Source organism: Chaetura pelagica, unplaced genomic scaffold (assembly GCF_000747805.2).
Source record: "Chaetura pelagica isolate M959 unplaced genomic scaffold, ChaPel_1.0 scaffold63, whole genome shotgun sequence".
Classification (NCBI taxonomy): Eukaryota; Metazoa; Chordata; class Aves; order Apodiformes; family Apodidae; genus Chaetura; species Chaetura pelagica.
The window spans coordinates 2541099-2567802 of record NW_009952896.1 but is presented as its reverse complement, the minus strand read 5'-3'; the positions used below and the strand labels follow the sequence as shown (position 1 = coordinate 2567802).

Below are 26704 nucleotides of genomic sequence, written 5' to 3'. Positions count from 1 at the left end.
TTCTGAATAACGGATTTAAGATTGTCTATAAATTCTTAAACTTATTTAGTTATTATAATTTATAGTAGCAATCTCTAAAAATAATAGCTACCACATCACAAAACTGAAATACCACTATTAATTCTTCATTTTGTTTAAATGCATATCAATAAACCATAAAAATGTCAGCAAAATTCTTCTCTTTAATGCATGTAGATTTGATTTATTTGTGATAAATACTGATTTAGTCATAACTGGTACTTGTAATTGGAAAATTTAGTTTCCTTTTAAGACTGAATTCTTGGATTGAATGATAAACTGTAAGGTATGCTTTCACAGCTATAAATAATAAAAAAAGATACTTGTCTTTACTGTTAATCAGTTCAAAATAGTGAAATTTAGTTTCCTTTTAAGACTGAATTCTTGGATTGAATGATAAACTGTAAGGTATGCTTTCACAGCTATAAATAATAAAAAAAGATACTTGTCTTTACTGTTAATCAGTTACAAAATAGTGCTATACAATTGGCAGGATATGAGATAGAATTCAGAGTTGGGAGACCTTTATTAGGAAATGTTTATTGCACAAGATGCTGCAAGACATATCGTAAACAAGGTTTTGATAATTTTAGTTTGTACATGTACTTGTGTTTGCAAGTAGCTAACTGCGTCCCTGTAGTTATCAAGATATATGAAAATTGACATTTTCCTGACAATCCCCCTTTATTCTTTAAGTCTGATCAAAGTGTCAGCTTGAATAACATGTACAGTGATAAATGAATGATTCTGAAGGCAGTATCAGTGTTTAAAAATATTTATTATACTGATGTTACTGTCCATTAAACTATTTCTCTAAAACAGATTTTAGTTGCACAAATCAGGTTTTACTGACGTTGCTCGTTCTTTCTAGTATAAAATTGCAGTGAAAGAGAGGCCTTACTCAAAGTCACTGTTCCTGATGCAGGCCAGGACTAGAGAGTCATTACACCACCACTTTTTATCAAAGTGTGTCCAAGAGATCAACAATGAGCTGATAGAGCATCACTACTCAAAAGTATCCTTAGCAAAGTTTCATTCTCAGTTCAAACTTTCTTTCAAATGCAAAGTAATAATTATGAAAATCTGACTGAACATAGATGAAATATTTACATTTTGTATGAAACTAATGGGCTAGTTACAACAATCTAGCATGGGAATTAGACAGTTCACTAGGATTGTCAATCCATACCTGTTTCAACATTTATTAATTTTAAATGACAACAGCATGAAACTAAAACAACCTTAGGCAGCTTGTCTGTAGTAGGAATGACATAAACACCATCAGTCAAGTGTCCAAAAAGGATCTATCACCGGTAATATAACACACAGAGGATGCTATCATATCAATTCATGCAGCTACTCCACGACTAGCAGTCAGCAATAGTATTTGTCTGGCTTAAAGCTTCATAGTATTTCAGATTTAGTCTACTCCTACAATACTTTTATTCCTCTTGGAAAAATTACAGGCCTTTTCTTAAATCCATGGTAAATTTAAAATCTTCTTTGTAAATCTGAAGCATGCCTCTCTCCCATTGTCAAGTGTTTACGTATGGTCTAGTAAGGGGATCCATATAGTACAAATTCTAAGGTTCATTTACCTTTCTTATTTTTTTAATATGTTAAATATTCAGTCTTTAAACTATTAAAAAATCTCACTACTTGAAGGTCAGAAATACTGTTAGATAAGGTAAATACTTCTAAAAGCATTCTTATACAAAATCAAGGTCATAAAGAGTAGTTTCAATGCATAGAAGAAAAATTACAAACCACTGTCACCATATGCTTCTTTCTTATGCTTTTGACCACACAAATTTCATTCCAGTCATCTGAACATCCTCTGTTTTAAATCAGTAGGATCAGACAATGACTAGCAGATTAGGAAGTCTCTGGAATCTCCCTTTCTTCCTTTCTTTGTCTAAACATGTCTGAGCACAGTAAGACTTGAAACTTTGATTACTTATATTTCAGTGTCCTATTTTGGCAAAGCACAGGACAGTGTTAGTGTTGCCCCCTTTTGAAATTGCAAAGACTCTAGGAAGCTTTTGTTGCACAGTGCTATACACCAATTTCAAAATAGCAACAAACCTCCTGAATTAGTATTTTTTTTTCTTTCTGTGCTCCCATTGCCCAAGAAATAAAGTATTTTCCCCCAAACCCTAACAATAGTGTTGTAAAGATCTGAGTCCTTGATACTATTAGTTAGCAATCAGGATTTTATGTCATCAGAAGTGCAAAAAAACTGATTCAATGCAATTGCAGACAACTTCTGACTCAATCAATCTGTAAGATCACAATACTGTGATACGTGTTCTACTCAAGTTTCAGTGGCATAAAATTTTGCTCCCAGACAGAAGTATTAGCTAGAAATTACTTTGTGTGTCTTTTGCTGTATTTTTTGTACTTTAATGTGGCACTACTGTAAAAAGAGAAACCCCTACCCTTAAAAGTTGGTAGTTAATATCTAAGGAAATATGAGAAATGTCTTTATCAAATTTTGTATCTACAGAATTTAAACCTAAGGGTATTCTTTGTTGTTACAAATTCTTCACAAATTCTTGTTTTATGAAAACAAGCATTCTTTGAATGTCTTTGAAAATATATGCTTTCCAATTAGGCAAAATCTCCTGTAAATAACAGTCTCTTAAAAAAACAAAATAACATCTAAGTTATGCCATTTTAGATTCCTGGTTTTCAATATACACCACTGATATCTCTACCAACATGATCTTAAGTAAGACACATATGACTGCCTGAGAAGAGGCAGTCTGGTTAAAGCTGAAACTCAGAATTCCAACTTTCAAGAAGTTAAACTGCTGTGGTTTGTTTTTTTTGTTTGTTTTGGTTTGGTTTTTTGTGGGGTTTTTTGTTTGTTTGTTTGGTTGGTTTTTTTGGTGGGTTTTGTCTGTTGTTGGTTTTTTCGTTTGTTTTTTTTCCCCAGTGGAACATTTCTAAGATTCAACACAGCAAAAATGTCCTTTGCTGAGCCAGGAAAAAAACAAATAGCCAACTTCAATTATGTGTCGTTTCCCTCCAAGAAAATCAGAATAATTCTTGATGAATGCAATCTTACAGAACATACGAAGATTTAATCATTTGACACTTCAAGACTCTGATGAATGATGGCTTGAGACCGTGTTAACTGATGAAAGACTGTTTTATTTCAAATTTTTCATCCTAATTAAAGGGTAACCAATTCATCACAGAAGTATATAAAAAGTTTAAATTTAATATTTTGAACCATATAAAGCTAGAACTGCAGAGAAAGGTTAAGATTTACATTTGTAAATCAGAGGTGCTGATTACAGTGAAAAGTGATATCTAAAGATGAACCTGCAATTTATGCACACTGGTGATTAATTGCCCACTTACAGCTTACTTGTGTACTGATTTATGTACACACCAGTACTAGAGGGTAGGGGATAGATATCTGTTCCATTATGGAAGAGCTGGATTCATACACTAGCAAAGCCCAGTCTCCTTCTCCTCTATTTGGACTCCCTGCAGAAATCCTATTCGGGATCTCTCATGACCTAAGCCAAATTCAAATCTAGGTTCTCCCTGGCTGGTAACTTTAAATGGAGAAAACAAGATGGAAAACTAATTATAAACATAAAATGAGTTATTAACAGTAGGGATGACAAAATTGATCACTGTAATTAAAAAATGAGTCACCTGGCATCATCAAGACACATGGCAAATGGGCAAATTAAAAGGTATATGATGCCATATGTTTATCCTTATTTTTTTATTTAATGCTTTTAAACAAGGAAATACCTGATTGAATGTTACTGTTCTTTCTACCTGGAAACTGTAGCCTACACTGAAGGTCTTCTGCCTTAAAACATTTTTTTTTAAAAAAAAGTTTTTGATTTGGTGATACATAAGAGTAACTACTGGATTATTGACTTACTCATAAACAAATGAATTTGATATCAAGGTTGTTGGGTTTTTTTGCTGGATCACCCTAAATGCATAATTATCTTATTTTTTTCTCGGTAAAATTAGGGCAGGCAAACACTTATTATTCTTTACCTTTTATTAATAAATCCCAATATATGCCTTTGCATAAAATCTTCACACCTTTCAAAATGAATTAATCCATTTCCATGCCCCAAACCAGCAGTGTAATATAGTAGATTGAAGGATGAATAAAAGAAACTTGTTATACAAATGATAATGAAATGTTGGAGGAGTAGTTCTTTACTGAGAAAGAAAGAGAAACTTTTCTTGTTTATATCAGAAAAATTGGCATCTCTTTTACCTCCTTGACTTGATCTCTCATGAAGCCCAAGGTTTATACTGACAAATACATGTATAATGCTTATAAGGCAAAAATAAAATCTGAATGAAGGTTTTTACATATACTCTAGAGTTATAAATTTGTGTTTTCTTCAACATATCTATTAAAAACAATATTTATTTCTTCAGTATTCATAGTAATCTTCATCAGCACACACAGAATTTTTTACATGCTGTCATCTGTTTGATTCACAAAGGAGACTAAAATTACAGATGTGACAACCTTATAAAAATAAAATTATCTAAAACCCCATAATTCATGGCTTACTACTACTTTCTTAATTTAGCATGCACGCATATACAAACTGCCTATAAAGTAGTTTATCATAATCACAGGCAGAAACATACAACTATTCTTCCAGCTTCTTCCTGCTTACATTTTCTGGTACTCTATGGTCACAGATTTTAAAAGTAAACCCCTAGAAATCAAGATATTAAGTCTTTCATTTAGATTGTTGCCTCACACTATTAATTTTTATTACATTCATGTCTAGTTGTTAACTAAAATGGCAATTTTTGGTAGGATATGAATGCAAGGAAATCTCCAGATATAGGAAATTAAAAGCAGGGCATTTCATCTGAAGTACTAGTTAATGACACATAGGATTCTTAGATTTTCTTTTCAGCTGGTCCTTAACTACAGTAAACTACGTTTCCATCTGAGTCATATTTCTATGGATAAATAATAAACACATCTCTAGAAAAAGTGTAACTGTCACTATGAAATGTCACATGTAAAGAAAACTAGGTATACGGAGCACATACTGGAATAACTGATAGGCAAACATAATATTGAGAAAATGCACATCTGAATAATGCTGATTTGTACTTTATTGCTGATAAGTAAAAACAGGGACAGCATTTATTAATGGGGGAAGGCTGCTATATCAAGTGACATATGCTGGGAGCACTGTTTCCTGAATTACTTACATGTCATGGATGTTGTACTACACACTGTCAGTGAGCAGACACATTTTGAAATGACACTGGCTTTTTGAGTTTGCATTAATTCATTCCCCATCACTAGAGAGCATACAGGAGATAAATGCTGGACACCTTATTTCATTCACTTATTTTTTCAGCAAGGTGACTGCAAGCTAAAGAAGAGTTTACGTTAACCACCTTACACATTCAAGCAAACTTATACAGTAAGATCATTGATGTTTATATTATAAAGCAGAAGCTACACAGTAAGACATTCTGTCATTCTTACTACATTAATGTTTATAGGAACACTAATACAGGTTAGCTAATTATCTAGAGTCTTCTCCATTAGCACATTCAGATATTCTTCCTTTTTACATTTATTAGACATACGAATTTTATAAACCCACAGTAAATTTTCTGATTTGATTATTTTAATTTCCAGGTCCAGTAGAAAAAAATTGTAACACAAACTGGGCAGAAAAAAGAGCTGTAATATTGACTTCATGTTTTATTTATGGAATGTGAAATTCAGTTGCAGCATTGACTTATTTTTTGTCCCTTGAAATGAAATGCTAAGCTACTGAGAGATCTGACCAATGAAAAACTTTCTAAAGAAACAGGCAAATTCAATGAGCAAGTACCATTTGAAATGGAATTTTCCAACAGCAGTCCAAAGATCTGCTTTCGGGGAGCTCTTACAAAATACTTTCCATTTGCTGATACAGAGATAATATGTATTAGTGAGCCATTGCTCTTATTTGAAAGATGATTAAATTATCACCTTGTCGACAGACTTGGTTCTTTTTTGCACTTCACTATTTCTAAGTTTGCTTAATTTTTATTTTACTCAATAGGCCTACATTTTTTCTCTAAATTAAATCTTATTTTTAATTATTCATATAAAAATATAAAATTTATTTAATTATTTATTTAGAAACAATGATGCTTCACAATAGACCAGTTCTTATTATCTCTTGAATAGAAAAATAACATCCTCTCTGTGCTTTAACTTTAGAACTACATGTATTTTTAAGGAAATATTTTGTTTTAAAAACAGACAAGGAACTTGAAATTAGTTTTTCAACTTTATCTTAGATGATCATAAATATGCAGGCTAATAGCTAATTAATGCTATCCAATAAAGTGATAATCTCAGGAGAGTTGCTAGTAATTTTACATTGCTGCAGTTTTCAAAAAATTCACTGCAAAATTAAGTCCAGATACAGATACAAACATGGAAATACTAAGAAATGTCCCACATTTTCAAAATGTGCAGCTTTTACAGCTGTACATTTTCACATTGTACAGCTTTTTAGAAAGTAAATGGATCTAGGTTTCCACCATTTAAAAGGCAAGCAGGCTTTCTCATAATCCTAACTAATACGCAGCTTTCACTTTGAAGTAAGGCTTAAAACTTCGTAAGACATCAGACTAGTAAATGTCATATGGATTTTACTAAATAGAAAGCTTAAACCCCTATGTGCCAGGATCTTATATGACTGCATTGTTAAAAGAGCATGGATACATTTGGGAAGTATTTACATTACTTTTGTGAATAGGATTGTCGATTCTGTCTTCAATGGCATGTGGAATACTTGGAATGGGTGACAGGTCAATCTGGATTATGAAAAAAAATCCATCTAATATGAAGCAATCCAAACTCAAATGGAAAGAATGTGAAGGATTGTCACACTAGGTGGTCATCAAAAGCAATCAAACAGCATTGCAGATTTGATCTTACATGATCAAACTTAATGTTTATTCTGCTTTCTTGAACATTTACAAATTGATAGAAACTAAATCTAAAGCAAAAAGAAAAAAAAAAAGTTCCCAAATAAGGATATACCTTTTCTGCATTTTAATAGAAAATTTTCATACCAATCATAGCTGTTTCAGCAGGTGGGTGAAAATTAATACATTTACCATTCTTAGTACCATACTTGACCTATTTGCACATTAGTATATTACTTTATAAGTTTCAAAACCAATTAAAATTGAAAAAACACAACTATGTGACCATTAAAAAACTTAAATGTGACTTCAGTCAACAGCTTTCTTCTATTGTTGTTTCCATTTGTTAACTTCAGTTTTAACCTCAGATTAACTTGCAAGGTAGATTTAACAGCAGCTGGAAGCAGCTGGGATTGCTTAAAAAAAAAAAAAAGTAAAAGTTGCTATGTGTTAGGGAAGAAATTGGAAAAAATAGTTCTTTTAGAGCTAAATTAATTTCTCTTTATAGGCTATGATAAAATTGTGTATGAATGTGCTTGAACTGCAGTTACAGAAAATATGTTCACATTTTCCTGTTTCAATACAATCTTCATATAGAAAAGACTGAACTGCAATTAATGTCATATTGACTTGAAGAAGAGCGGCACATTTTGGGCCACTTTTTAAAACCATGCTACTTGAAAACTACATTAAGAGAAGCACTGATTGTGACTGATAAAGCTTTTTTTTTTTTTTTTTTCAATTTTCATCTTGGTGCTACACTGCAGTCTATTATTTGAAATTTAAAAAAAAAATTAAAAAAAATAATATTTAGTATCAGATGTCTAGAGAACGTATGGTTGAACATCCCAAACTGACAAAGGAACTACTCACACAAAAAAATTCTGTCAGGAAAATATTCTTATTTAATTACCAGGGAAAACAGTTGAATCCTCTCTGCGAGATTTAATGCTGACTTGCTTGGAACTTCATCCCAGGATCACCAATTACTGTAAACAAGGCAATCTCAGTTGTCTGGAAACATACTATTTAGGAAGTGAAATCTCTGCTAATTGATGTATTTGTGATTAATTTGCATATCTAGCTGAAATCTGGGAATATTGACCACTATATGAAAGACATTACGGCACGTTTGTAAGTGGTATCCAATTTTTGGAGATCAATGAACTACTCTAGTCAAATATAAAAAAAATAGAGGCTGGACCCATTAACGATACACTACTCTCAGAAAATATAATCTTGGTAAGACTACTGTCAAAACCAATGCATAACTATTTGGATGGACCTGATATTTTATAAGACAAATGTGGTACTATAAAAAATTCATCAAAAAGACTGGATACTTCCCCAGGTAAGTTTTGTGGGCTGTTCTCCAAGGTTGTGAAGCCATAATTACTTACTAGAAAGTTTATTGTATTATTCTGAAGGGAGCGTAATTTCTATTTTTCTTTAGAGAGGACATAACAAATTATAGACGTGGTGGTCTTTCAAACATGTAAGAAAACTTAACATTTTGAATTATTGAATTTTAGAGTTATTTCTACCTAAAAAGTATTTACTTATGCCCTTAAATTTGAGTCATAGTTCAATATATTTTCCCATGATATATCGCCAAAGAGTTTAAAAAAACATGAAAGGGCTGTGACAATGCCTTAAGTAACTATGGAAGCTGGGACAACTCCAGAAAATCTCACTAGAGCATGTGGTTGGAAGTCACATAAAACTCTGCGTATCATATACACCTGTAGTAGTCCCAGACATGGTTTAGTCTTAAGATTGCCTTAGTGCAATGTAACTTTACAAGCTTTACCGATTATCCGGGCTGCAGCTGCCATCTGATTGTTCAATGGCCTCCTGGGCTGGGTTAATGCTGATAGCAATATTTTTACTGGCAGAGGACTTGTGGCAACCACTCAAAATGCTATGATGATAAATGGACAATGAATACCAAATATAAATTTTTAGATTTTGTAGGATTTTTTTTTGCTTGTGGTTTTTTTTTTTTTCTAGTATGCACAGATTTGTCCAAAATTTTCATGCTTGGTCTGTACATGAAGTAGAATATTGCATGCTGAATTCATGATTACATGCACATTAATAACACTGTGCTCATTTACATGTACTATTCTTCTTGGCTTGTCTTCATTCACAGATAAAAGTGTTTCCAGAGGCTTGAAACAGTTAAACTGCTAACAGTCCCATATACTTTATACACCATAAGTAGCCTAATGTAATGCAAGCTGAATAGTGACAGAGAATGAAAAACAGATTGGGTGTTTCAGATTTGGAGCAGTAAATTATCATGTTATTCATTGAACTCTCCCTAGGCTCGGCCAGCCATACATCACCTGTCAATACTATAAATTCAATCTATAAATTAATGTCATTATTTTGTGCTGTCACTAAATGTATGCTGTTCTCAGGAGAGGTCAGGAAGTGCAGAAGCCACATTATTTTACAGGGTGAAACATATTCACAAACCTCAGGAGATCTGACCTACATTCCATGTAGATGTGCATAAGCCTTTTTATCTCAGCTGATACCTGTCTTCCACTTCAGTGTTAGCAAACTTGTGAAGAGCAAGCGGGGTATTACACCAGTCACAAAAGGAAAGGAAGTAGAAATATACCGAGACACAATAGGAATGAGTTACACAACTGTATCTTCTATTGTTACAGAATGTTCTTCAAGGGCAAAAAGTGATGGAGAAAGGGAAACAATTTATAAATCTGCCACGTATGTAGTCTGTTGGCATATTACTGGGTCAGTATCATCCCAGTACTTTCCAGAAGAGAAGACTGAAAGGACTAGGAGGTTGAGTGAGTGGTGTTCAAAGTAAATGGATGTTCTGAAAAACCTTAGAAGAAGAGCCTTAATACTACTAGTCTCAAAAATAAAAAAGAAAACAAAAACAAACAAAAAACAAACAAAAAAACCCACCACAAAATAAGTGATAAACAGTTACTCAGGATTATATGAAACTGTTTGTGAACAGTTCCTTGAAACATCGATATTCCTTTATATGTGTATTGTGTTTACATGGCAAGGTCTTAGTAGTGAGCGGTGTTGCAAGGGTGGTTTCTGTGAGAAGACAGCAGAGGCTGCCCCCATGGTGAACAGAGGCAGTTCCCTCTAGCTCCTAGACAGATGTACTGCTGGCCAAAGCTGAGCTCACCAGCAACATTGCTAGCACTTCTGTGAAAACACATTTAAAATAAAGTAAAAAACTGCACAACAGTGTGTTCTAGGGAGGAGTAAAGAAAAACTGTGAGAGAAACAGCCCCACAGACACCAAGGTCAGTTAAGAAGGTAGGGGAGGAGATGCTCTACTTGCTAAAGCAGAGACATCCCTGCAGCCCTTGGGGAAGACCATGGTGAGGTAGGCTGTACTCCTGCAGCCTGTGGATGACCACGGTGAAGCAGATAGTCAGATTGCAGCCTGTGGAGGACCCCACACTGCAGCAGGTGGACATATTCTGAAGGAAGTTTCAGCCATGGAGAGCCCACCTGAGAGCAGGCTCCTGTCAGGAGCTGAGGAGGAGCCTAAACAGGAGCAGGTTTTCTGGCAGGAACTGTGACCCCATGTGGGACCTATGCTAAAGCAGTCTGCTCCTGAAGGACTGGACACCTGGGGAAGAATCCATGTTGGAGAAGTTTGTAAAGGACTGTGTATCACCTGTGGGACCCCACGTTGGGTCCCACAGGGGGGAGATGGGGAGATGAAATGCTATAAATTGACCACAACCCCTCTTCCTGATCCCCCTGCACAGGACAGGTGGAGGAAGGAGAAGAGCTGAGAGTGAAGTTGAGCCTGGAATGAAGCAAGTTATGGAGGGAAGGTGTATTCAGTTTAGTTTTGTCTTTGTGGGTTTTTGAGTTTTGTTTTTTTTTGTTGTTGTTGTTTTTTTTGGGAGGGGGGGTCTTGTCTGTGGTTTGTTTGTTGTTTGTTGGTTTTGGTTTTCAGTTTGGTGGTTTTTGTGTGTGTGTGTGTTTTGCTTTTTTAATTTCTAATTATCCAACTCTGTTATTTTTTGGCAATATATTGAATTAATCTTTCTCAAGTGTCCCTTGCCTACTTCAGTAACTAGTGAGCGATGTATATGTCCTTGTCTTGACTCACCATCTTTTCATTGTTATCTTCTCCCCACATCCTGCTGAGCAGGGGGAGTGAGAGCAGATTGGTGGGCACTTGGCAGCCAGTCAGACTCAACTCATTACAACAAAATTACATTCTATCTGTCCTAGATATGAATGTTAGAAATAGAGGCAGTGCAAATTTCGTTTGCCTAACAATATAGTTTGAATATTGTCATTGAACAATATTCATTGACCTGCCTCCTCACAGGTCTAGCATGATGTTTACTGGTAAGAGACAGTGATCATGTTTCTATTTTGACTTTACTGCAAACCAGATGAAAAGCATGGTAAATTTGTAGAGACCTGATACCTTCCCAACTTAAAGCTGCATGATGTACAGACTAGAGCTGGATAACAGCAGGCTGGCTTGCAGCCAAGACTGGTTGTATCTAGGCATGATGACATAAGACTTTTTTTTTTTTTCATTATCTCCACATAAGCCCAATAAAAACTATACAAGTGAAGACTGAAAATAATATTTTTTAAAATCACATAAAAAACCCCAAAACAGTGGATTTCCAAATTCCAATGAGATAAGCAGACTCTGCTTTAAACAGAGAAAATACCCTGTTAGCTGGAGCCTTGCAAGTCACAGCCCAGGTCCAAGCACAGAATTCACAGGTGTCCGCTTCATTTGTTAGACTCTGTTATGTTTTTTTTTTTTCCTTCTGCCTACGTTTTAAAGCTTTCAGGAGATAATTGTTTGAGGTTTTCCTCTTGCCAACCCATCTGCAGCCAGAAAATCAGTGGGAGACAGAGAGACCCATAAAAGGTAACAGCTAAATAAGTAATATGCAGAAATTCCTCACACTCACCTCTGTATTGGCAAGGGAAGATGCAGCTGACATGGATTAGCTGAGCGTGAGCTTAGAGAGAGGCTGTATGCAAAGGTCTCAAGACCTCTTTTAACCCTAAAAGCTTTGGAGGTAATTAACAAAAAAAAACCCAAACTAATTCAACTGATCTATCTTTGTGTTTTTTTGACTCTTCCAAGTGAGGGCCTGTTGGTGTTGGATTTTTCTGCTCCCAGGAGAAAATTTCTAAATTACAACAAATGTTATTGTGAAGATCTTGTTGTCTCTTGGGCTCATATATAATAGTCCCACTGGGCTTCTGTCTACAACATCGTGTCACTCATGGCAGTGTGCAGGAAACAGAAAAAAACCCGAACAAACAAACCAAAAAAAAAAGAAAAAAAAAAAAAAAAAAAAAAAATCTTTATTGACTGTCCCCTTCATCAGCACTAAAAAATATAACCCATTACAGATGACACATCTTAACACGGTGCTAACATTTCTGCAAGGTTTTAATGGATAAGTCTCAAGGCAGCAATGATTCACTATAAAGTGTGTTATTCTTAGAGCTGGTTGGGGCTTCTCTGACTAAATTCAGATTCATTGAGACCTAAATGCACTGTCAGAAATCTCTCTGCCTGTCTACCTGGCAGTCTGCTGAAGAATCCATGACTTCAGCATTAAGGGCAGTTGCATCATGTTGATGGGGGTCAGTAGACTAAAAGCATGCAGAAGAATAGCTACAATAAAATGGACAGGCTCTGTAATTCTGCCTGAATTACCAAGGAAAAAATCTTGTTTAATTTACTTCTTACACAAATATTTTTAAAATCTATTTTAATTTTAATCTTAATTCTTAAAACACTAAGTCTCATTCGCTTCTTTTTCAAAGTACCTACCACTGCAAGGCCTTTATAGCAAATTATTCAATTAAAGACTACCAGATGCATAATGCAGTGTGTTACAGATTAACCAAGATGGAAAAGACAAGCTTTTGCTCTAATTTTAACTATATGCTGCTATGTCACTCTCTGATACATTTTTGCTTCTTTTAATGTTTAAAAAAGCCAACACAAACAAGACATAATCTACCAGGAATTATATAAATATATACAATAGTATACATGTACACCTATAAATAAGTTTAGCTTATACTTCCTTAGGACAGAGAGTGTTCCAAAGATTACTTCCAGCCTTATTTTCTCTCATAAATTTAAATAGACAATGATAATTTTCTTCACTTTTTACCTTCATGCTAAGACTTATTCTATATTGTTCTGTACTTTTTGATAATTAAATTTCATTGGATACAACTGCAAATCAGATAATAATTTCAAATGCAGTGGTTATTAAGAATTCAGTTCTACAATCATCATAATAAAATCAAGGTAAGGTCTAAGAACATGTTCACAAGGGCATGTAATGATAGGACAAGGGGTAATGGTTTTAAGCTAGAAAGGGTAGATTTAGGTTGAACATTAGGGAAAAGTTCTTTAATATGGGGGTGGTGTATCACTGGAATGGGTTGCCTAGAGAGGTGATGGGGGACCCACCCTTGGGGACACTCAAGGTCAGGCTTGATGGGGCTCTGAGCAATCTGTTCTAGTGTGAGATGTCCCTGCTTGATTGTAGGGAGGTTGGACTAGATGACCTTTAGAAGTCCCTTCCAACTCAAGACGTTCTGTGATTCTATGACTGTGTGATTCTAACCTGAACAGCATGAGGAAAAAACCAAATTTAAATATAATGAAAACTTCACAAAAACTTTAAATAAATCCCAAAGCCTTTTATATTGTGGAAAGCAAGAAGTTACTTTGTTTAACATTCAACAACAAATACTTACCCAGATCTGTTCTGCAAACATCAGAGTGCTTATTAACATGGATTTTTAATGGTATTTTTAAAGTGAAAACATTAAATTTGCTTTCAAACTTCACCCTTTTTAAACCAAATGTGCTATTTCATAACATGATTCCTGTATGTAAGGGCACATTAAAAAAAATTTAAAAAAATCATGGAGTGGTTTCAGTTTCTGCATTATAGAAAAATACGCAGCAATTTGAATGAGCATTTTTTTTCCAGGAGGAAGAAAGTAAGGATTTATGCCTGCTTCAGAACATAGCTCATCTATTCTCAGTTAGCTGGAAAGCCAAATGTGTAATTTCTCTGATGAATGCCAAGGTATAGCCACAGAATACAAGCATCTAGCTAGATCAGAAAGGAATTGATGAATTGGAAGAAAGAAGCATTTTTCTCTATTTTGCACATATTTTTAAATATTTTATGTTTCTTACTGGTAAAAGCAATTGCAAATCCAGGCTACAACCTCACACATGGATATTTCAGTGAAAGCAAATTTTATATTTATACATATATCTATAGGAGATTCTTTTCCAGGCTTTGTCACATTCATCTGCCATTCAGTTAATGAAGCTGCATTTCCGTTCCCTATTCTGCAAACTACTAATAATAACACAAAATATGAGGCATTTTAATGCACAAAACTCATCAAGATTCTCAAATGGTTTTCAGTAATACTTCACAGAATCACAGATTAGTCATGGTTGGAAAGGACCTCTAAGATCGTCTGTCCAACCATCAACCCCCTGACACCAACAGAAAAATAAATAGAGATAAATAAATAAAAAATGCTCACCAGAGTGTGTCCTGTAGTGCTTCATCTTCACTGTTTTTAAATACCTTCAGGGATGATGACTCCACCACCTCCCTGGGCAGCCTGTTCCAGAACCTGACTACTCTTTCAGTAAATAAATTCTTCCTAATATCTAGTCTAAACCTCTCCTGGTGTAACTTCAGGCCATTTGCCCTAGTTTTGCCATTATTTACTTGAGAGAAGAGGCTGACACTCACCTTGCTACAACCTCCTTTTAGGAAGTTGTAGAAAGCAATTAGGTCGTTCCTCAGCTTCCTCTATTCCAAACTAAACAATCCCAATTCCCTCAGCCTCTTCTCACAGGACTTGTTCTCCAGCCCAATCACCAGCTTGGTTGCTCTTGTCTGAACTCACTATAGCAACTCAATGTCTTCCTTGTAGTGAGGGTTGCAGAGCTGAACAGAGTACTCAAGGTATGTAAATTTTATTACTGTGCGTGAATGCCTTTTGGTGGTGTAGAACAGGCCAATATTTTTAAAAGCAAGGTGTAGGACATTGTAGGATACATAGCATGAAGACATGTTAAAATACACAGTGCCTCATTGCTGTACCTTCTTCATAAAACATGTTTACATGATAAGAAGTAGATTTGGACTTTCATATTTTTCATACAATTTAAATGTAATTGGAATTATTTATGAATTATACAAAGGATAAAACAATACCTCCATATCTTTGTTTCCTATGACTAGCAGTTATTTATGACACAGTACATTTACCAAACCCACTAAGAATTTTAAAGTGGGATCAGGAAGAAATTGTGTTATACACAGATGCATGAAGTATTAATAATGTTAGATTTCAGTTTAAATTAAACAGTCAGGAGCCAGGAAAAACTTTATTTTTTTTTTCCCCCCTCAAATGCCAAATATTAGCTCATGTTTTCAGACTGCATTTTAATGGTCTTGTGCCATCATACTAATGTGGTGGCACACACTACCTTTTTCTGGTATAAAACATGGAGGCTGCAGTTGTGACACGGTCCATCAGCTTATGGAAAATAACCTCAACAACAAATAAAATAACAAGCAAAAAATTATGAAACTTCCAATAAAGTCCAACAAACAATTGCATACCTCCCTATGCTGACACCCTGGACTTCACAATTATTAACCTACCTCTGTTCTGTGCTTACTGGGAAAGCTACTTCTAGGGCAAAGGTTTTGAGATTCACATATATCTCTTAGTCTCTCTAAAATAAAATTTCAGTTGACTTTGCACCATCTACTACATGAAGTGGAAATCTACTTTCTGCTTTGTGTTTGTCTTCTAAAGTTGCTCAGCTTCTCCAATTAGGATGATTTTTTTTCTAGTCTTTTACTCTTGAGTCCTATACACACTGTAAAATGGATGACTCACTATTACCTTAGCTATATTCTTTGACTTCTGTTCCTATGGTCACAGTTTATCTTTCATAAAAATCAGGGTCCTTTTGAGTAAAACTGTAAGAAGGAAAGTACACAGTGTCTGCACCTCAATATATTTGTCCCTTCCCTTCTCTTTCCAGTACCAAAATGGTATTTGGGAAGATGTGTTTCATATCCACTACCTTCATAATCCTGAAGCTCCAAGTTCACAAAATTAACAGTGAAAATGGGAACTTTAATCTCATTGTTTTTAAAGCTTATGTAGCCATTTGTATCGTTAGTAATAACTGCAGGTATGATCACTGATGATTCAGCACAAAGCCTCAATGTTGCACTGTAATTTTAATCCAAAACTTCCCGGCTTCTTAGCTGTCAAAGGATACAGTGGTATGAATTACATCTAATATTCCACAGACATCTATCAAACTCTTTAAGGGCAAAATATTTTTGCTTGTAAAACTATCAAGGAGAAAATACCGAGCTCATAATCAGTAGTAATAATTTGGCAGCAGGCCAAAAGCTTTTTCAGTACAAAAATGAACAGAACTCGTGCCTTTTAAAATGACAGCAGTGATGTAATTATTTATTCTACAAAAAGCAACACCAACAAATGATGAAAACAGGTTTAGAAGGAAAAATATGTACAGAATTAAAAACCCCACAACCTTAGTGAACACATTGCTACTTGACACCAGTATTCCTGTATTTTCAACAGTCAGATTATTTTTTTTGCAGAGTTATAACAGTGATATTACTTATCAGTCTGACTGAACTCAGAAAAAGCTGAAAACATAAAAATATAGAAGAAAAGTACTGTTTATGTTATATAGAAAATAATTTTAACAAGGTAACTGTCACAGCAGCAAGACATTCAAAAAATGAAAATGGTGGATTGAGCCAAAACAACCACAAACTGTATCAATATATTGTAATGATGAATAAACTAAACCAGAAATTTCAAACAGGGTAGGTGATTGACTTTTTACAATAGCCCAGTTCTATTTTCTGCAGGACTTGAATAGTGGAAGTTTTAAGGGGATTTCAAACTAGAAACTCTTAAAAATAATGAAGATATTTCTTGATTGCACCGACTCTAGAACTGCAGTTCATGCATGCCTGGAAAGAGAGAAACCCCTTCCATTCATCTACTTCTATAGAGAATGGGTTATTTTACTGAGGACAAGACAGACAAATATCAGTATCTGAGGGGATGTCTGCATTTGCCTCACAGTTTCAGTTTCAAGATTTGTTTGTAATTTTGCCCCTTTCCTTTTTCTCATGTTAAATCTCATTTCATACTCAAATCACTGAAATCACATTCAGCCCTAATTTATTTTGTTTCTCATTCCATATTATTAGAAACCCCTCCAATTTGATGTTATGAATACATTATAAAGTTCATCAATTTTCTGTACATTCCATCATTTAGAAATAAAAAAATGTACACAACCTTATACTGTTATGTCCACTGAGCCTACAATGAGCCTCTAGTATTTTGCTGGCATCACTTAAGGAAATATCACGTTCCTATATGGTCAGTCACTGACCTAGCACAACCAAGAAGTTTAATTCCTTGCAACCTAGACATTATTCAGGCACATCATCATGCTAGCAATTGCCATAACAGCGCCATAAATTTCTAGCTTTAATCAGTATTCATGTCCACTAATTTAATTTTTTTGCTGGTCCTACATAACCACCTTTGCTCACTGCATCATATCTACAACTTTAGAGAAAATCTACAGGGCTTTTCAGAATGCCTGTTGCAGTGTAAACACTTGGGTTACTGTCACATTACAGACATTAGGCTTGCAGGAGGAAAAGCTTCTCAGTAGAGAACAGGTGTCTGAGCACAGCTATGTCTACACAAAAATTAACAGCACACTTACCTGAAACAAAAAAACAAACAAACAAAAATCTTGTCCTCCCCTCCCCCCCGATTTTTAAAAGATATTAGGGAAATACAGCACAGAGCATCAAGAGTGAAAATAATTTCTCCATTTGCTTGGTAACATACCATGGAGTGCAGAAAGAAATCATGTGCAAATGCAGAAGGATTTCTGCGAGGCTTTGTGGAACCTCACTGATTTAACTCTTAGAAATTTTCCTCTAAATTTTCAGTCTACTTTGCCCCTGTTATTTGAATGACTATAGCAAAGCAGACTGATACTGGGTAAACGTTCTGTATTTTTTTCTACTGATAACATCACTTCATACCTTAACTCCCCCCTGCCCCACTTTGATCTGTTTAAAAGGGTGCAGTAATATTTTTTTTATGTTTATTATGCTGTAGTAAATATGCTACTTTCCCCCAAATTGCTTAAATTTTCTTCACAGTAGACTATCACTCTATTTAGCCTGCTTATACATTGGGCAACATCTAATTTTATCTCCATTCTCAATGTGTTAGCAACCTGAGAGTTTTGCATTTTCCTGATTCTGAATATTAAAAAATAAATACATTTAAATGTAACAATTTTAATGTGATTTTCAGGGAGGCTGAAACTGAGACCTTAGCATGTTTCTTGCTAAGGTGGCAGCAATTTCCTGCAGTCTGAAGAATAATTCCTACTCTTTGAAGTCTGTCTCAACGTCACTCAGACTACTTTTTATGTTATTTAATAAGCCATGACTTTTCATTAGTTTACTTCCACTGAAACAATTCTGATGGTAACTGAGACAATATAAAAATTATGCTTGCTAATCACCAAGTCACAAGTCTCTTCCTACTAGAACAGATGTCACAAAGAGACATAGAGACAGCAAGTAGCTTCCCTCTGTCCCTGAAGAATGAAAATTCTTCTTTAAAGATTTGTTATCCCATGCTTTTAATCAGGGAACTGTAATATCTGAGATTGGTTTGCTCATCAAAGTATTTAAACAGAGCTTCAGAATTTCACAGCTGTTGTAGATGTTGGGAGCACCAGTGGCAGTGATGGGAACAGCTAGATGACAACAAAAACATACGGAGGAATTTTGTTTGTTTTTCTACAGAATGTTTTCATTAATAAATGAAGATTACAAAAATATAAATGCTCCTCAGATGACTAATTTACTTAAATCCTAATGGCAATATGGGGGCTACAGCCCATACAGAGCTCAGACTTGCCAGTAACTGCCTTGAAGATAACAAGTGAGCTGAGGGCCTAGAAGCCCAAGGAGCCTACAAAAAAACCCCACAATCATAGGCTACCAGCCAGCACACCAGGGGGCTGGTATCACAGCTCTTAGGCTTTCTAGGGAGGACTAAACTGTTCTGTCTGACCAAACAGATCTATCTGAGTGTGCACATGTGAGCTTATTATTATTATCCACGTTAAGATTATCTACATTAAGACTAGTCAAAAAAGGTTAGGATTCCTTTAGTAGTTGTGGTGTAGTGCATTAATATTCCTGATTGACATCCAAATCTGTGGTATTATTTTTTATGTATTGCAGGGCTAAATAGCATTTTTTGGAATAAATATTCAGCATAAAGTACCTCAGCCTTTCCCATGCCTCTTGTCACAAGGTCCACTGCACTACCAAGCAATAAGCCTTCCTTTTCTTGTTGACGTACTTTAAGAAACCTTTTCTGTTCTTCCTCTCCCTGGCTAGTTTCAGCTCCAGCTGAGCTGGAACATTTTTGGCTCCATTTCTACAGACGTGGATAACTTCTCTGTATCTCTCCCAGGTAGTTTGCTCTTGCTACCGTGTGCCTCTCTTTTTCTGCATGAACTGAATCAGGAGCTCTCCATTCACTCATACTGGTCTTCTGAAGATTGGGAAGGACAGGTCTTGTACTCAGAGGATTCTGTCCTTGAAGATTAGCTAACTCTCCTCGTCCCCTTGGCCTTCCAAGGCAATTATCCATAGTATCATGCCAAGCATGGCCCTAAACAGAGTAACTCCTCTCAAAACATTATTGATCATCGTCTTCCATATGTTCCAGAAATCTGTATCGTTAGTCTCCAGCCATATCAGCCTTCCAGTAGATATTGTTCTTGTATCTATTGTGTTTATAGCAAAACTTGGTAAAAAAAAGGTTTCATGTCTTGACTTAATAACATCCCAAAGATATTTTCTACTCAGTTTTACAATTTTAGCTGAAAATCTCAAGTCTTTAGACCATCTGCATCCAGTCAAAGGTAAGTAAAGGAAGAAAGAGCTCTGCACCACCCCCAACACCTCACAAAGTATATTAAGAAAACCCCTACCAAACTCCAAAAAGACTAAGCCCCAAACTCCAACAAATTCCTTCAAGATAAGGATTTGTATCTGGTATCTCAAATTCATCTAAGCAACACTTGATGTCTTCAATCTAGAGATTCAGTACCAATTGCTTACCTGACTCACACGCAAATGTCTTTGACGTCTCATCATGAAAGATAATTGCCACTGCATGCTTCTTTGTCTCTCGAGGCAATCTAGTTATGTTTTTGATATTGTGCAGCTCAGTTACCTTAAAATGAAGAAAAGTATTTTAGGCCAGTGTATAAATAGCAAAAAGAAAAATATTAACCATTACTACTAAATTTTCACTCTAATCTGTGTTTTCCCCTAAGGCTATTCATATTTATAAGGGTTTTAGTTGACAAAGACACATACACAGTTAGACGCTAAGGCTGCAAAACTTTATATAAAATGTAATATATCAAAAAGTGAATTGCTTACTTCTCTAATAAAGTTCTCCTTGAAAACATAGTTATTAAAATGACATCAAGAGAGTCTTGTGATTATTCTATATTTTCAGTTTCTATATTCTTAGAACTTTTATGATTTTCAGAATCTGCATCAAATATATTAACCTAATATAAGAGCAGCAGTGTCGTATAAGTTAAGGGAAGTAACAGTCATCATGCCACTAAATTTTTAAGGATAGATCCTCATCTGTCTTCAAAGTGTAATTGTCATCCTCTTAAGAACTCAAAATTTTATTTTCCAAATATTAGAAAAACTTATCAACAAAAAGAGCCTCTTGTAGAAAATTTACAGCATAAACAATAAAATCTATTTCCATTTTCCTTTGATACCAGTAGATAACAATTAAGACAAACGGGAGAAAAATACGTAATTACAACCTGAGCTGGTAGCACAGCCTATGTTAAACTGCTTAACACTTTACATTATAAAACTTATTTCCCAATTTTTATGAACTCTGGGCAAATTTTAACTGTTCATAGTTCGCTTTTCTGGGCTGCGCATCCACCTCAGGAAGAACTGATTTCTAACAAATGTAATCCATAAGAGTTTGGCCTGGGGACAATAATAGGTTGAATGTGAGTGGGTTTTTTTTTTCTTTGTTTTGTAATTCTTATGCTCCCTGTATACATCTCTACCATTCCTTTTATTATGCTGGAAATAATTTTAAAGAGACAGAGATTTTATATGTTCCATAAAAAAAGTGGTGGGGCAAAGACATTGCAAAAAAGATTGAGAGCAAATGACAGCAATAGCCATCAAGAAGCTAGGAACAGAACTGACACAAAGCATGAAGTGGAATGTCTAAGTGCTGATGACAAACCTGAGATCAGAACTTAAAGACTGCTATGTATTTATCTTGACAGCCTTCAACCAAACTCACCTCAGCTTGAAAAGACCTTTACTGTAACAGGTAGGCCAAAACTGGATGTGGTATTCTAGATATGGTCAAATGAGTAGTGAATAGAGGGGGATAATAATTTTCTGTACTGACTGGCCATGCTCCTGTTCATATAGCCCATGGAGATGTTGGCCATCTTTGCTAGCTGAGGCACCAATACCCAGGGCACTTTCCACGGAGCTTCTCTATTCCCCAAATCCCCCCTCTATCCCCAGTCAAAAAATTGAGAAATAAATGGATTCTTACAAAGCCCAGAAAATGCACGAGTAAAAATAAAACTGTATGGGATTTGGAACTCAATGGCAAGACCAACATTGCACCTGTGTCCAAAAATAGGCCAAAAGATCAACCTTGGGGACTAAAGGTTGGGCAGGCTCACTTCAATCTGAGGGAAGATATGAGGAGTGAGTCGTTAAACAGATTTCCAGGCATGTGAAGGAGAATATTGTAATTGGGAAGGAGCAGCATGGATTTATTAAGGGTAAATCATGCATGAGCAACCTGATAGTCATCTGTGATTTGGGATGAGGAGAGAGCAGCGGATGTCATTGGGTACTCACTTAGGCAAGGCTTTTGACATTGTCTCCCACCATATTCTCATATCCAAGTTGGGATGTTATCATCTAGGTGGGTGGATGTTTAGATGATGAAATACTGATTGGCTAGTCAGAACCAGAAAATCATGGTTAATGGGTCATACTCCACCTGGAGGTTGGCAGCAAGTGTAGAAGTTCCAGGGTCTGTATTGGGACCTCTCCTGGTTAGTATTTTAGTTATTACATTGTTATCAGGTACCCGGGGCAGGTATTGAAGCATGCACTCACCAGATAGCACTGCTGATTTTCCTTGATCTAGGCATGATAAATGATCTAGTATATGAGTGCACTCGTATGGCTTACTCAAAGCACTAATCTGAAGGAAATCCCATAAAAGGGAAAGGAAAGCATTAGGAGGCAGAGGGGAGAGCACACCATGCAGAAAAAGCCTGCACTTTAAATCGTGTTATGTTTCTCTTTCTGGATTAGCAGGAAAGAAAATAAAAGTACTTTGAATAGTGAAAACAGGCCGTATTAAGCCTTCTTCCAGTCTCTCAGACAATAGTGATCTATCTCTTCATTTGAGTGTTATAGATTGCCGAAAGATCCTGCAATGCTGGTAGGTTTGATAATAGATCCTAAAAAACTACATTCCTGGCATCAAAGATACATAACTTTCACAGTAATTTTTGCTCAAAACAGAACCACAGATGACTAGGGATGTATATCTAGCCATCTATAAAGATGATTTTATGGGTTGTCTTGTTGATCATTACGTTAAGCTTGTTTTATTGAATATATTGACAGAACTTTTTTTTTTTTTTTTAAAATAAGAAGAATTTTTTCAGCAAAAAATGCACTCGTATGGCTTACTCAAAGCACTAATCTGAAGGAAATCCCATAAAAGGGAAAGGAAAGCATTAGGAGGCAGAGGGGAGAGCACACCATGCAGAAAAAGCCTGCACTTTAAATCGTGTTATGTTTCTCTTTCTGGATTAGCAGGAAAGAAAATAAAAGTACTTTGAATAGTGAAAACAGGCCGTATTAAGCCTTCTTCCAGTCTCTCAGACAATAGTGATCTATCTCTTCATTTGAGTGTTATAGATTGCCGAAAGATCCTGCAATGCTGGTAGGTTTGATAATAGATCCTAAAAAACTACATTCCTGGCATCAAAGATACATAACTTTCACAGTAATTTTTGCTCAAAACAGAACCACAGATGACTAGGGATGTATATCTAGCCATCTATAAAGATGATTTTATGGGTTGTCTTGTTGATCATTACGTTAAGCTTGTTTTATTGAATATATTGACAGAACTTTTTTTTTTTTTTTTAATGACAGGAATACTTTCAGCACAAAATGAACAAACAGCAGAATTTTATTTCATTTTCTGGTGGGAGTTTAATGTCTGAAAGAGTCAATGAAAACACCATCAAATTCTGATGTGCTGCTCTTCGGTACCCCTATGAGAGATTTGGTTGAACAAAATGCAAAGCAAGTGAAGGAAAACAGTCTCTGTGCATTGAAACAGAGGCTTTGTTTTAAACACAATTCAACTTTGTTTCTGGCCTTATACTGCCTCCCTAGACAGCACATATAACATCTAACAACTCCAGTGTGACAGGCAGAGTTACATAAGTTTTCTCTTCCAAAGCTCACTGGCTTTTACTTCGGTTTTTAAAAGCTAGTTTTTTTAGCCATTCATATTTTCACACAGAAGTCATGTTACTTTTGTGTACATTTTTCCACAAAAATTGACATTTTAAACTACCATTAGATATTGTGAGAGATCTCCTGTCAAATTCTTTAATGTTTTAACATAGGTAGTCAAAATCTTTCTGCCCATTAAAAAAAATGAAATTCTTTGTTATATATGAACGGAAATTTTACTAGAAACAATACTGTTTTAGTCATAATATTCTAAGGATAAAGGGAATTTATACAGATACTAGTTAGGAAAAGCAATTAGTTTTAATGGGCAACTATCAGAAAAAAAAGAAAAAAAAGATTAAATGAGCTTTAGCACACAGGCCCAGCATATCTGAAAACCAGCAAGTTTCACAGCATCACAGATTGGCTGGGGTTGGAAGGGATCTCTGGGGATCATCTGTTCCAACCCCCACTGTTCAAGTAGAGTTACTTAGATCTGGCTGACCAAGTCAGTGCACAGATGTCTTTCGAATACCTCCAAAGTGGGAGACTCCACAGTCTCTCTGGGCAACCTGCACCAGTCAGTAACGTTCACAGTGAAGGAGTGTTTGCTGATGTTCAGAAGGATCCTCTGGTGTTTCAGTGTTTGCCCTTGCCTCTGGTCCTGTCACTAGGCATCACTGAAAAAAGCCTGACTCTGTCCTCTCTAAACCCTTCAGGTGTAGAGAATACACTTCACTGATGAGTATATAATGATTGAGCCTTCTCATCTCCAGGCTGAACAGCCCTAGATCTCTCAGCCTTTAATTACAGGAGAGAGCCTCTAGTTTATCATCTTTGTAATCCTTCAGTGAACGCTTTCCAATATGTTAATATCTCTCCTGTACTGGGGAACCCAGCACTGGACCCAGCACTCCAGATGTGGCTGTACCAGTGATGAGTAGAGAGGAATCACCTACCTTCTAATGCATCCCAGGATACCACTAGCTTTCTTTGCTGCAAGAACACATTCCTGGCTCATATACATCAAGCCATAAGAAAAAAGAGGAAGCAGTTTTAGTTTTATCTCTTGGGCAAGTCAACAGGCTGACAGAACCCCCCCCAACCAGTTAACATCTCAGAAAACTGAACTGATGCTAACAATGACAAAAGGTCACATTATCAAATAAGACTGTCGGTATTTCTATTGGATACATAATTGTGAATATCAAATAGAGGTATGAATTTCTGCTTCCATATTCATCTGTTGAAATTGTACCTATCCTTCCACTGCTAAAGAGAATTGAAGTTAATAAAATTCTGAATTCTGGGTTTAACACTGTGGGGAACGGTCCGTCTTCTTTCCCCCACATAAGACTAAACAAAAAATGCCTTTCAAGCCAGCAAAGCAAGAGTGACGCCTTTACTCTGATTCAGACAAGGACGCAATGAGGAGGCCTCTTGCCCTACCAGATAAGTGCACAGCAAAAAAGCAGCACAAGGGTTATAATAACTGGCAGGAAAATAGACAATAGGTTAAAAGCTGCCTCTAACAGAGTATGTACATGGCCAATGCTGATTGGTTAATTCAGACAGTGGTACTTTCTGGAACTATGATCTCTGATCTATAAGAAGAGAGTAAGTTCTGCAGGGTTCTGCTCGCCCTCTCTGCTCTGTCTCTCTGCCTGCTTGGGACAAGACCCCGCTGCGGTACCTGAACCTGCCTGAGCGCCGCTCCTGGACCGAACCGGACCGGAGAAGCCTGCCCAGCCTGCATCTGCCACAAAGCCACGGGACCAGAGCCCTGCCAGCAGCAGGAGGGGGTCGCCCCAGTTACTGGGATGCAGGACCCCCCTGCGGATCTCCAGCCGAGCCTGCCAGCACATTTTGAGAACTGCGCCACGCAAGGAGGGTAAATGCACACACACACACACACACTCACACACTTACACTTTAACTTTCTTACTGGGCTCAACTCCTACCCTTTCACTCCATTGATTTTACACCTCTCCTTCGGAGTGTGCCTTTCATAAGACCACAGTACCTTCGAATCCCTTTTCCAATATACACCCAGCCAACCTCTCTTGAACCTTGATCCTTTAGTTTGTGTTGACCCTTAATAAACCGATTAATTCGCAAACTAAACATTGGTCTCAGTAACAATTAGTGAGCGTGGTGAGAGGGCACTCTGACCTACCCTCTAAGAGACGGTCCCGCAGCGGCCGCTCCTCTGAGAGAGGCGAGAGCCACGTGTGACCCTCGGGATCCTTCACAAACCTCTCCTCATTGGGGGCGGGAAACATCCTGACAGCCGGTAGCCCCCCCAGTACCAGCCCGCGACAAACACTAAAGAGGCATGAGTCATTTCTCTACTTGCTGAATATTTACAATTACGAACTACACACCTGAGACTATTTTTGTTTTGTTTTGTTTTGAGCAAAACCAAACTGCTTTATCTCAGTGGTATTTGAAAGTGTGGTTTGTTTTTTTCTCTGTTCTTCAAAAACAAACAAAAAAAACCCACTCAAAAACCAAAGTAACAACCAAGAAACAAGAAAAAAAATCAATATCTTTTTTAAAGGGGAAAAAATATCAGTTACTGAAAAGACAAAAAGTCTTATGACCGAAAAAGTAATAACTTCAAAAAATAATTTAATATACCTCTTTGCAAACTTTAAGAATGTTTTAAAAAAGTTTAATGCACTTCAATCAAATTGAAATTTTATAAAAAAGAAAAGCTTTTTTTTAATGAGTAGTGCATTAGGCATTTTTAAGCAAGGAGTATTATACCAAAATTTGCTACCTCCTTTATCATAATAGACTTGTTGACAAAACACAGTCTAGTTCATCAAAAACTTTGTTATAAAAACAGAATCACAGAATCTTAGGGGTTGGAAGGGACCTCAAAAGATCATCTAGTCCAACCACCCTGCCAGAGCAGGGTCACCTAGAGCACATCACACAGGAACTTGTCCAGGTGGGTTTTGAATGTCTCCAGTGAAGGAGAC

General features: G+C 36.1%; 1 protein-coding gene across 1 annotated transcript in view; it reads right to left on the bottom strand.

The window, feature by feature from the left end:
* DOK6 (docking protein 6) overlaps positions 1-26704 on the bottom strand; it is a 236721-nt gene that overhangs the window by 100695 nt on the left and 109322 nt on the right. The window contains exon 3 of the mRNA XM_009995634.1: positions 20274-20388. Within this exon, the coding sequence (XP_009993936.1) occupies positions 20274-20388 (115 nt within the window). The remainder of the gene's footprint in view (positions 1-20273; positions 20389-26704) is intronic.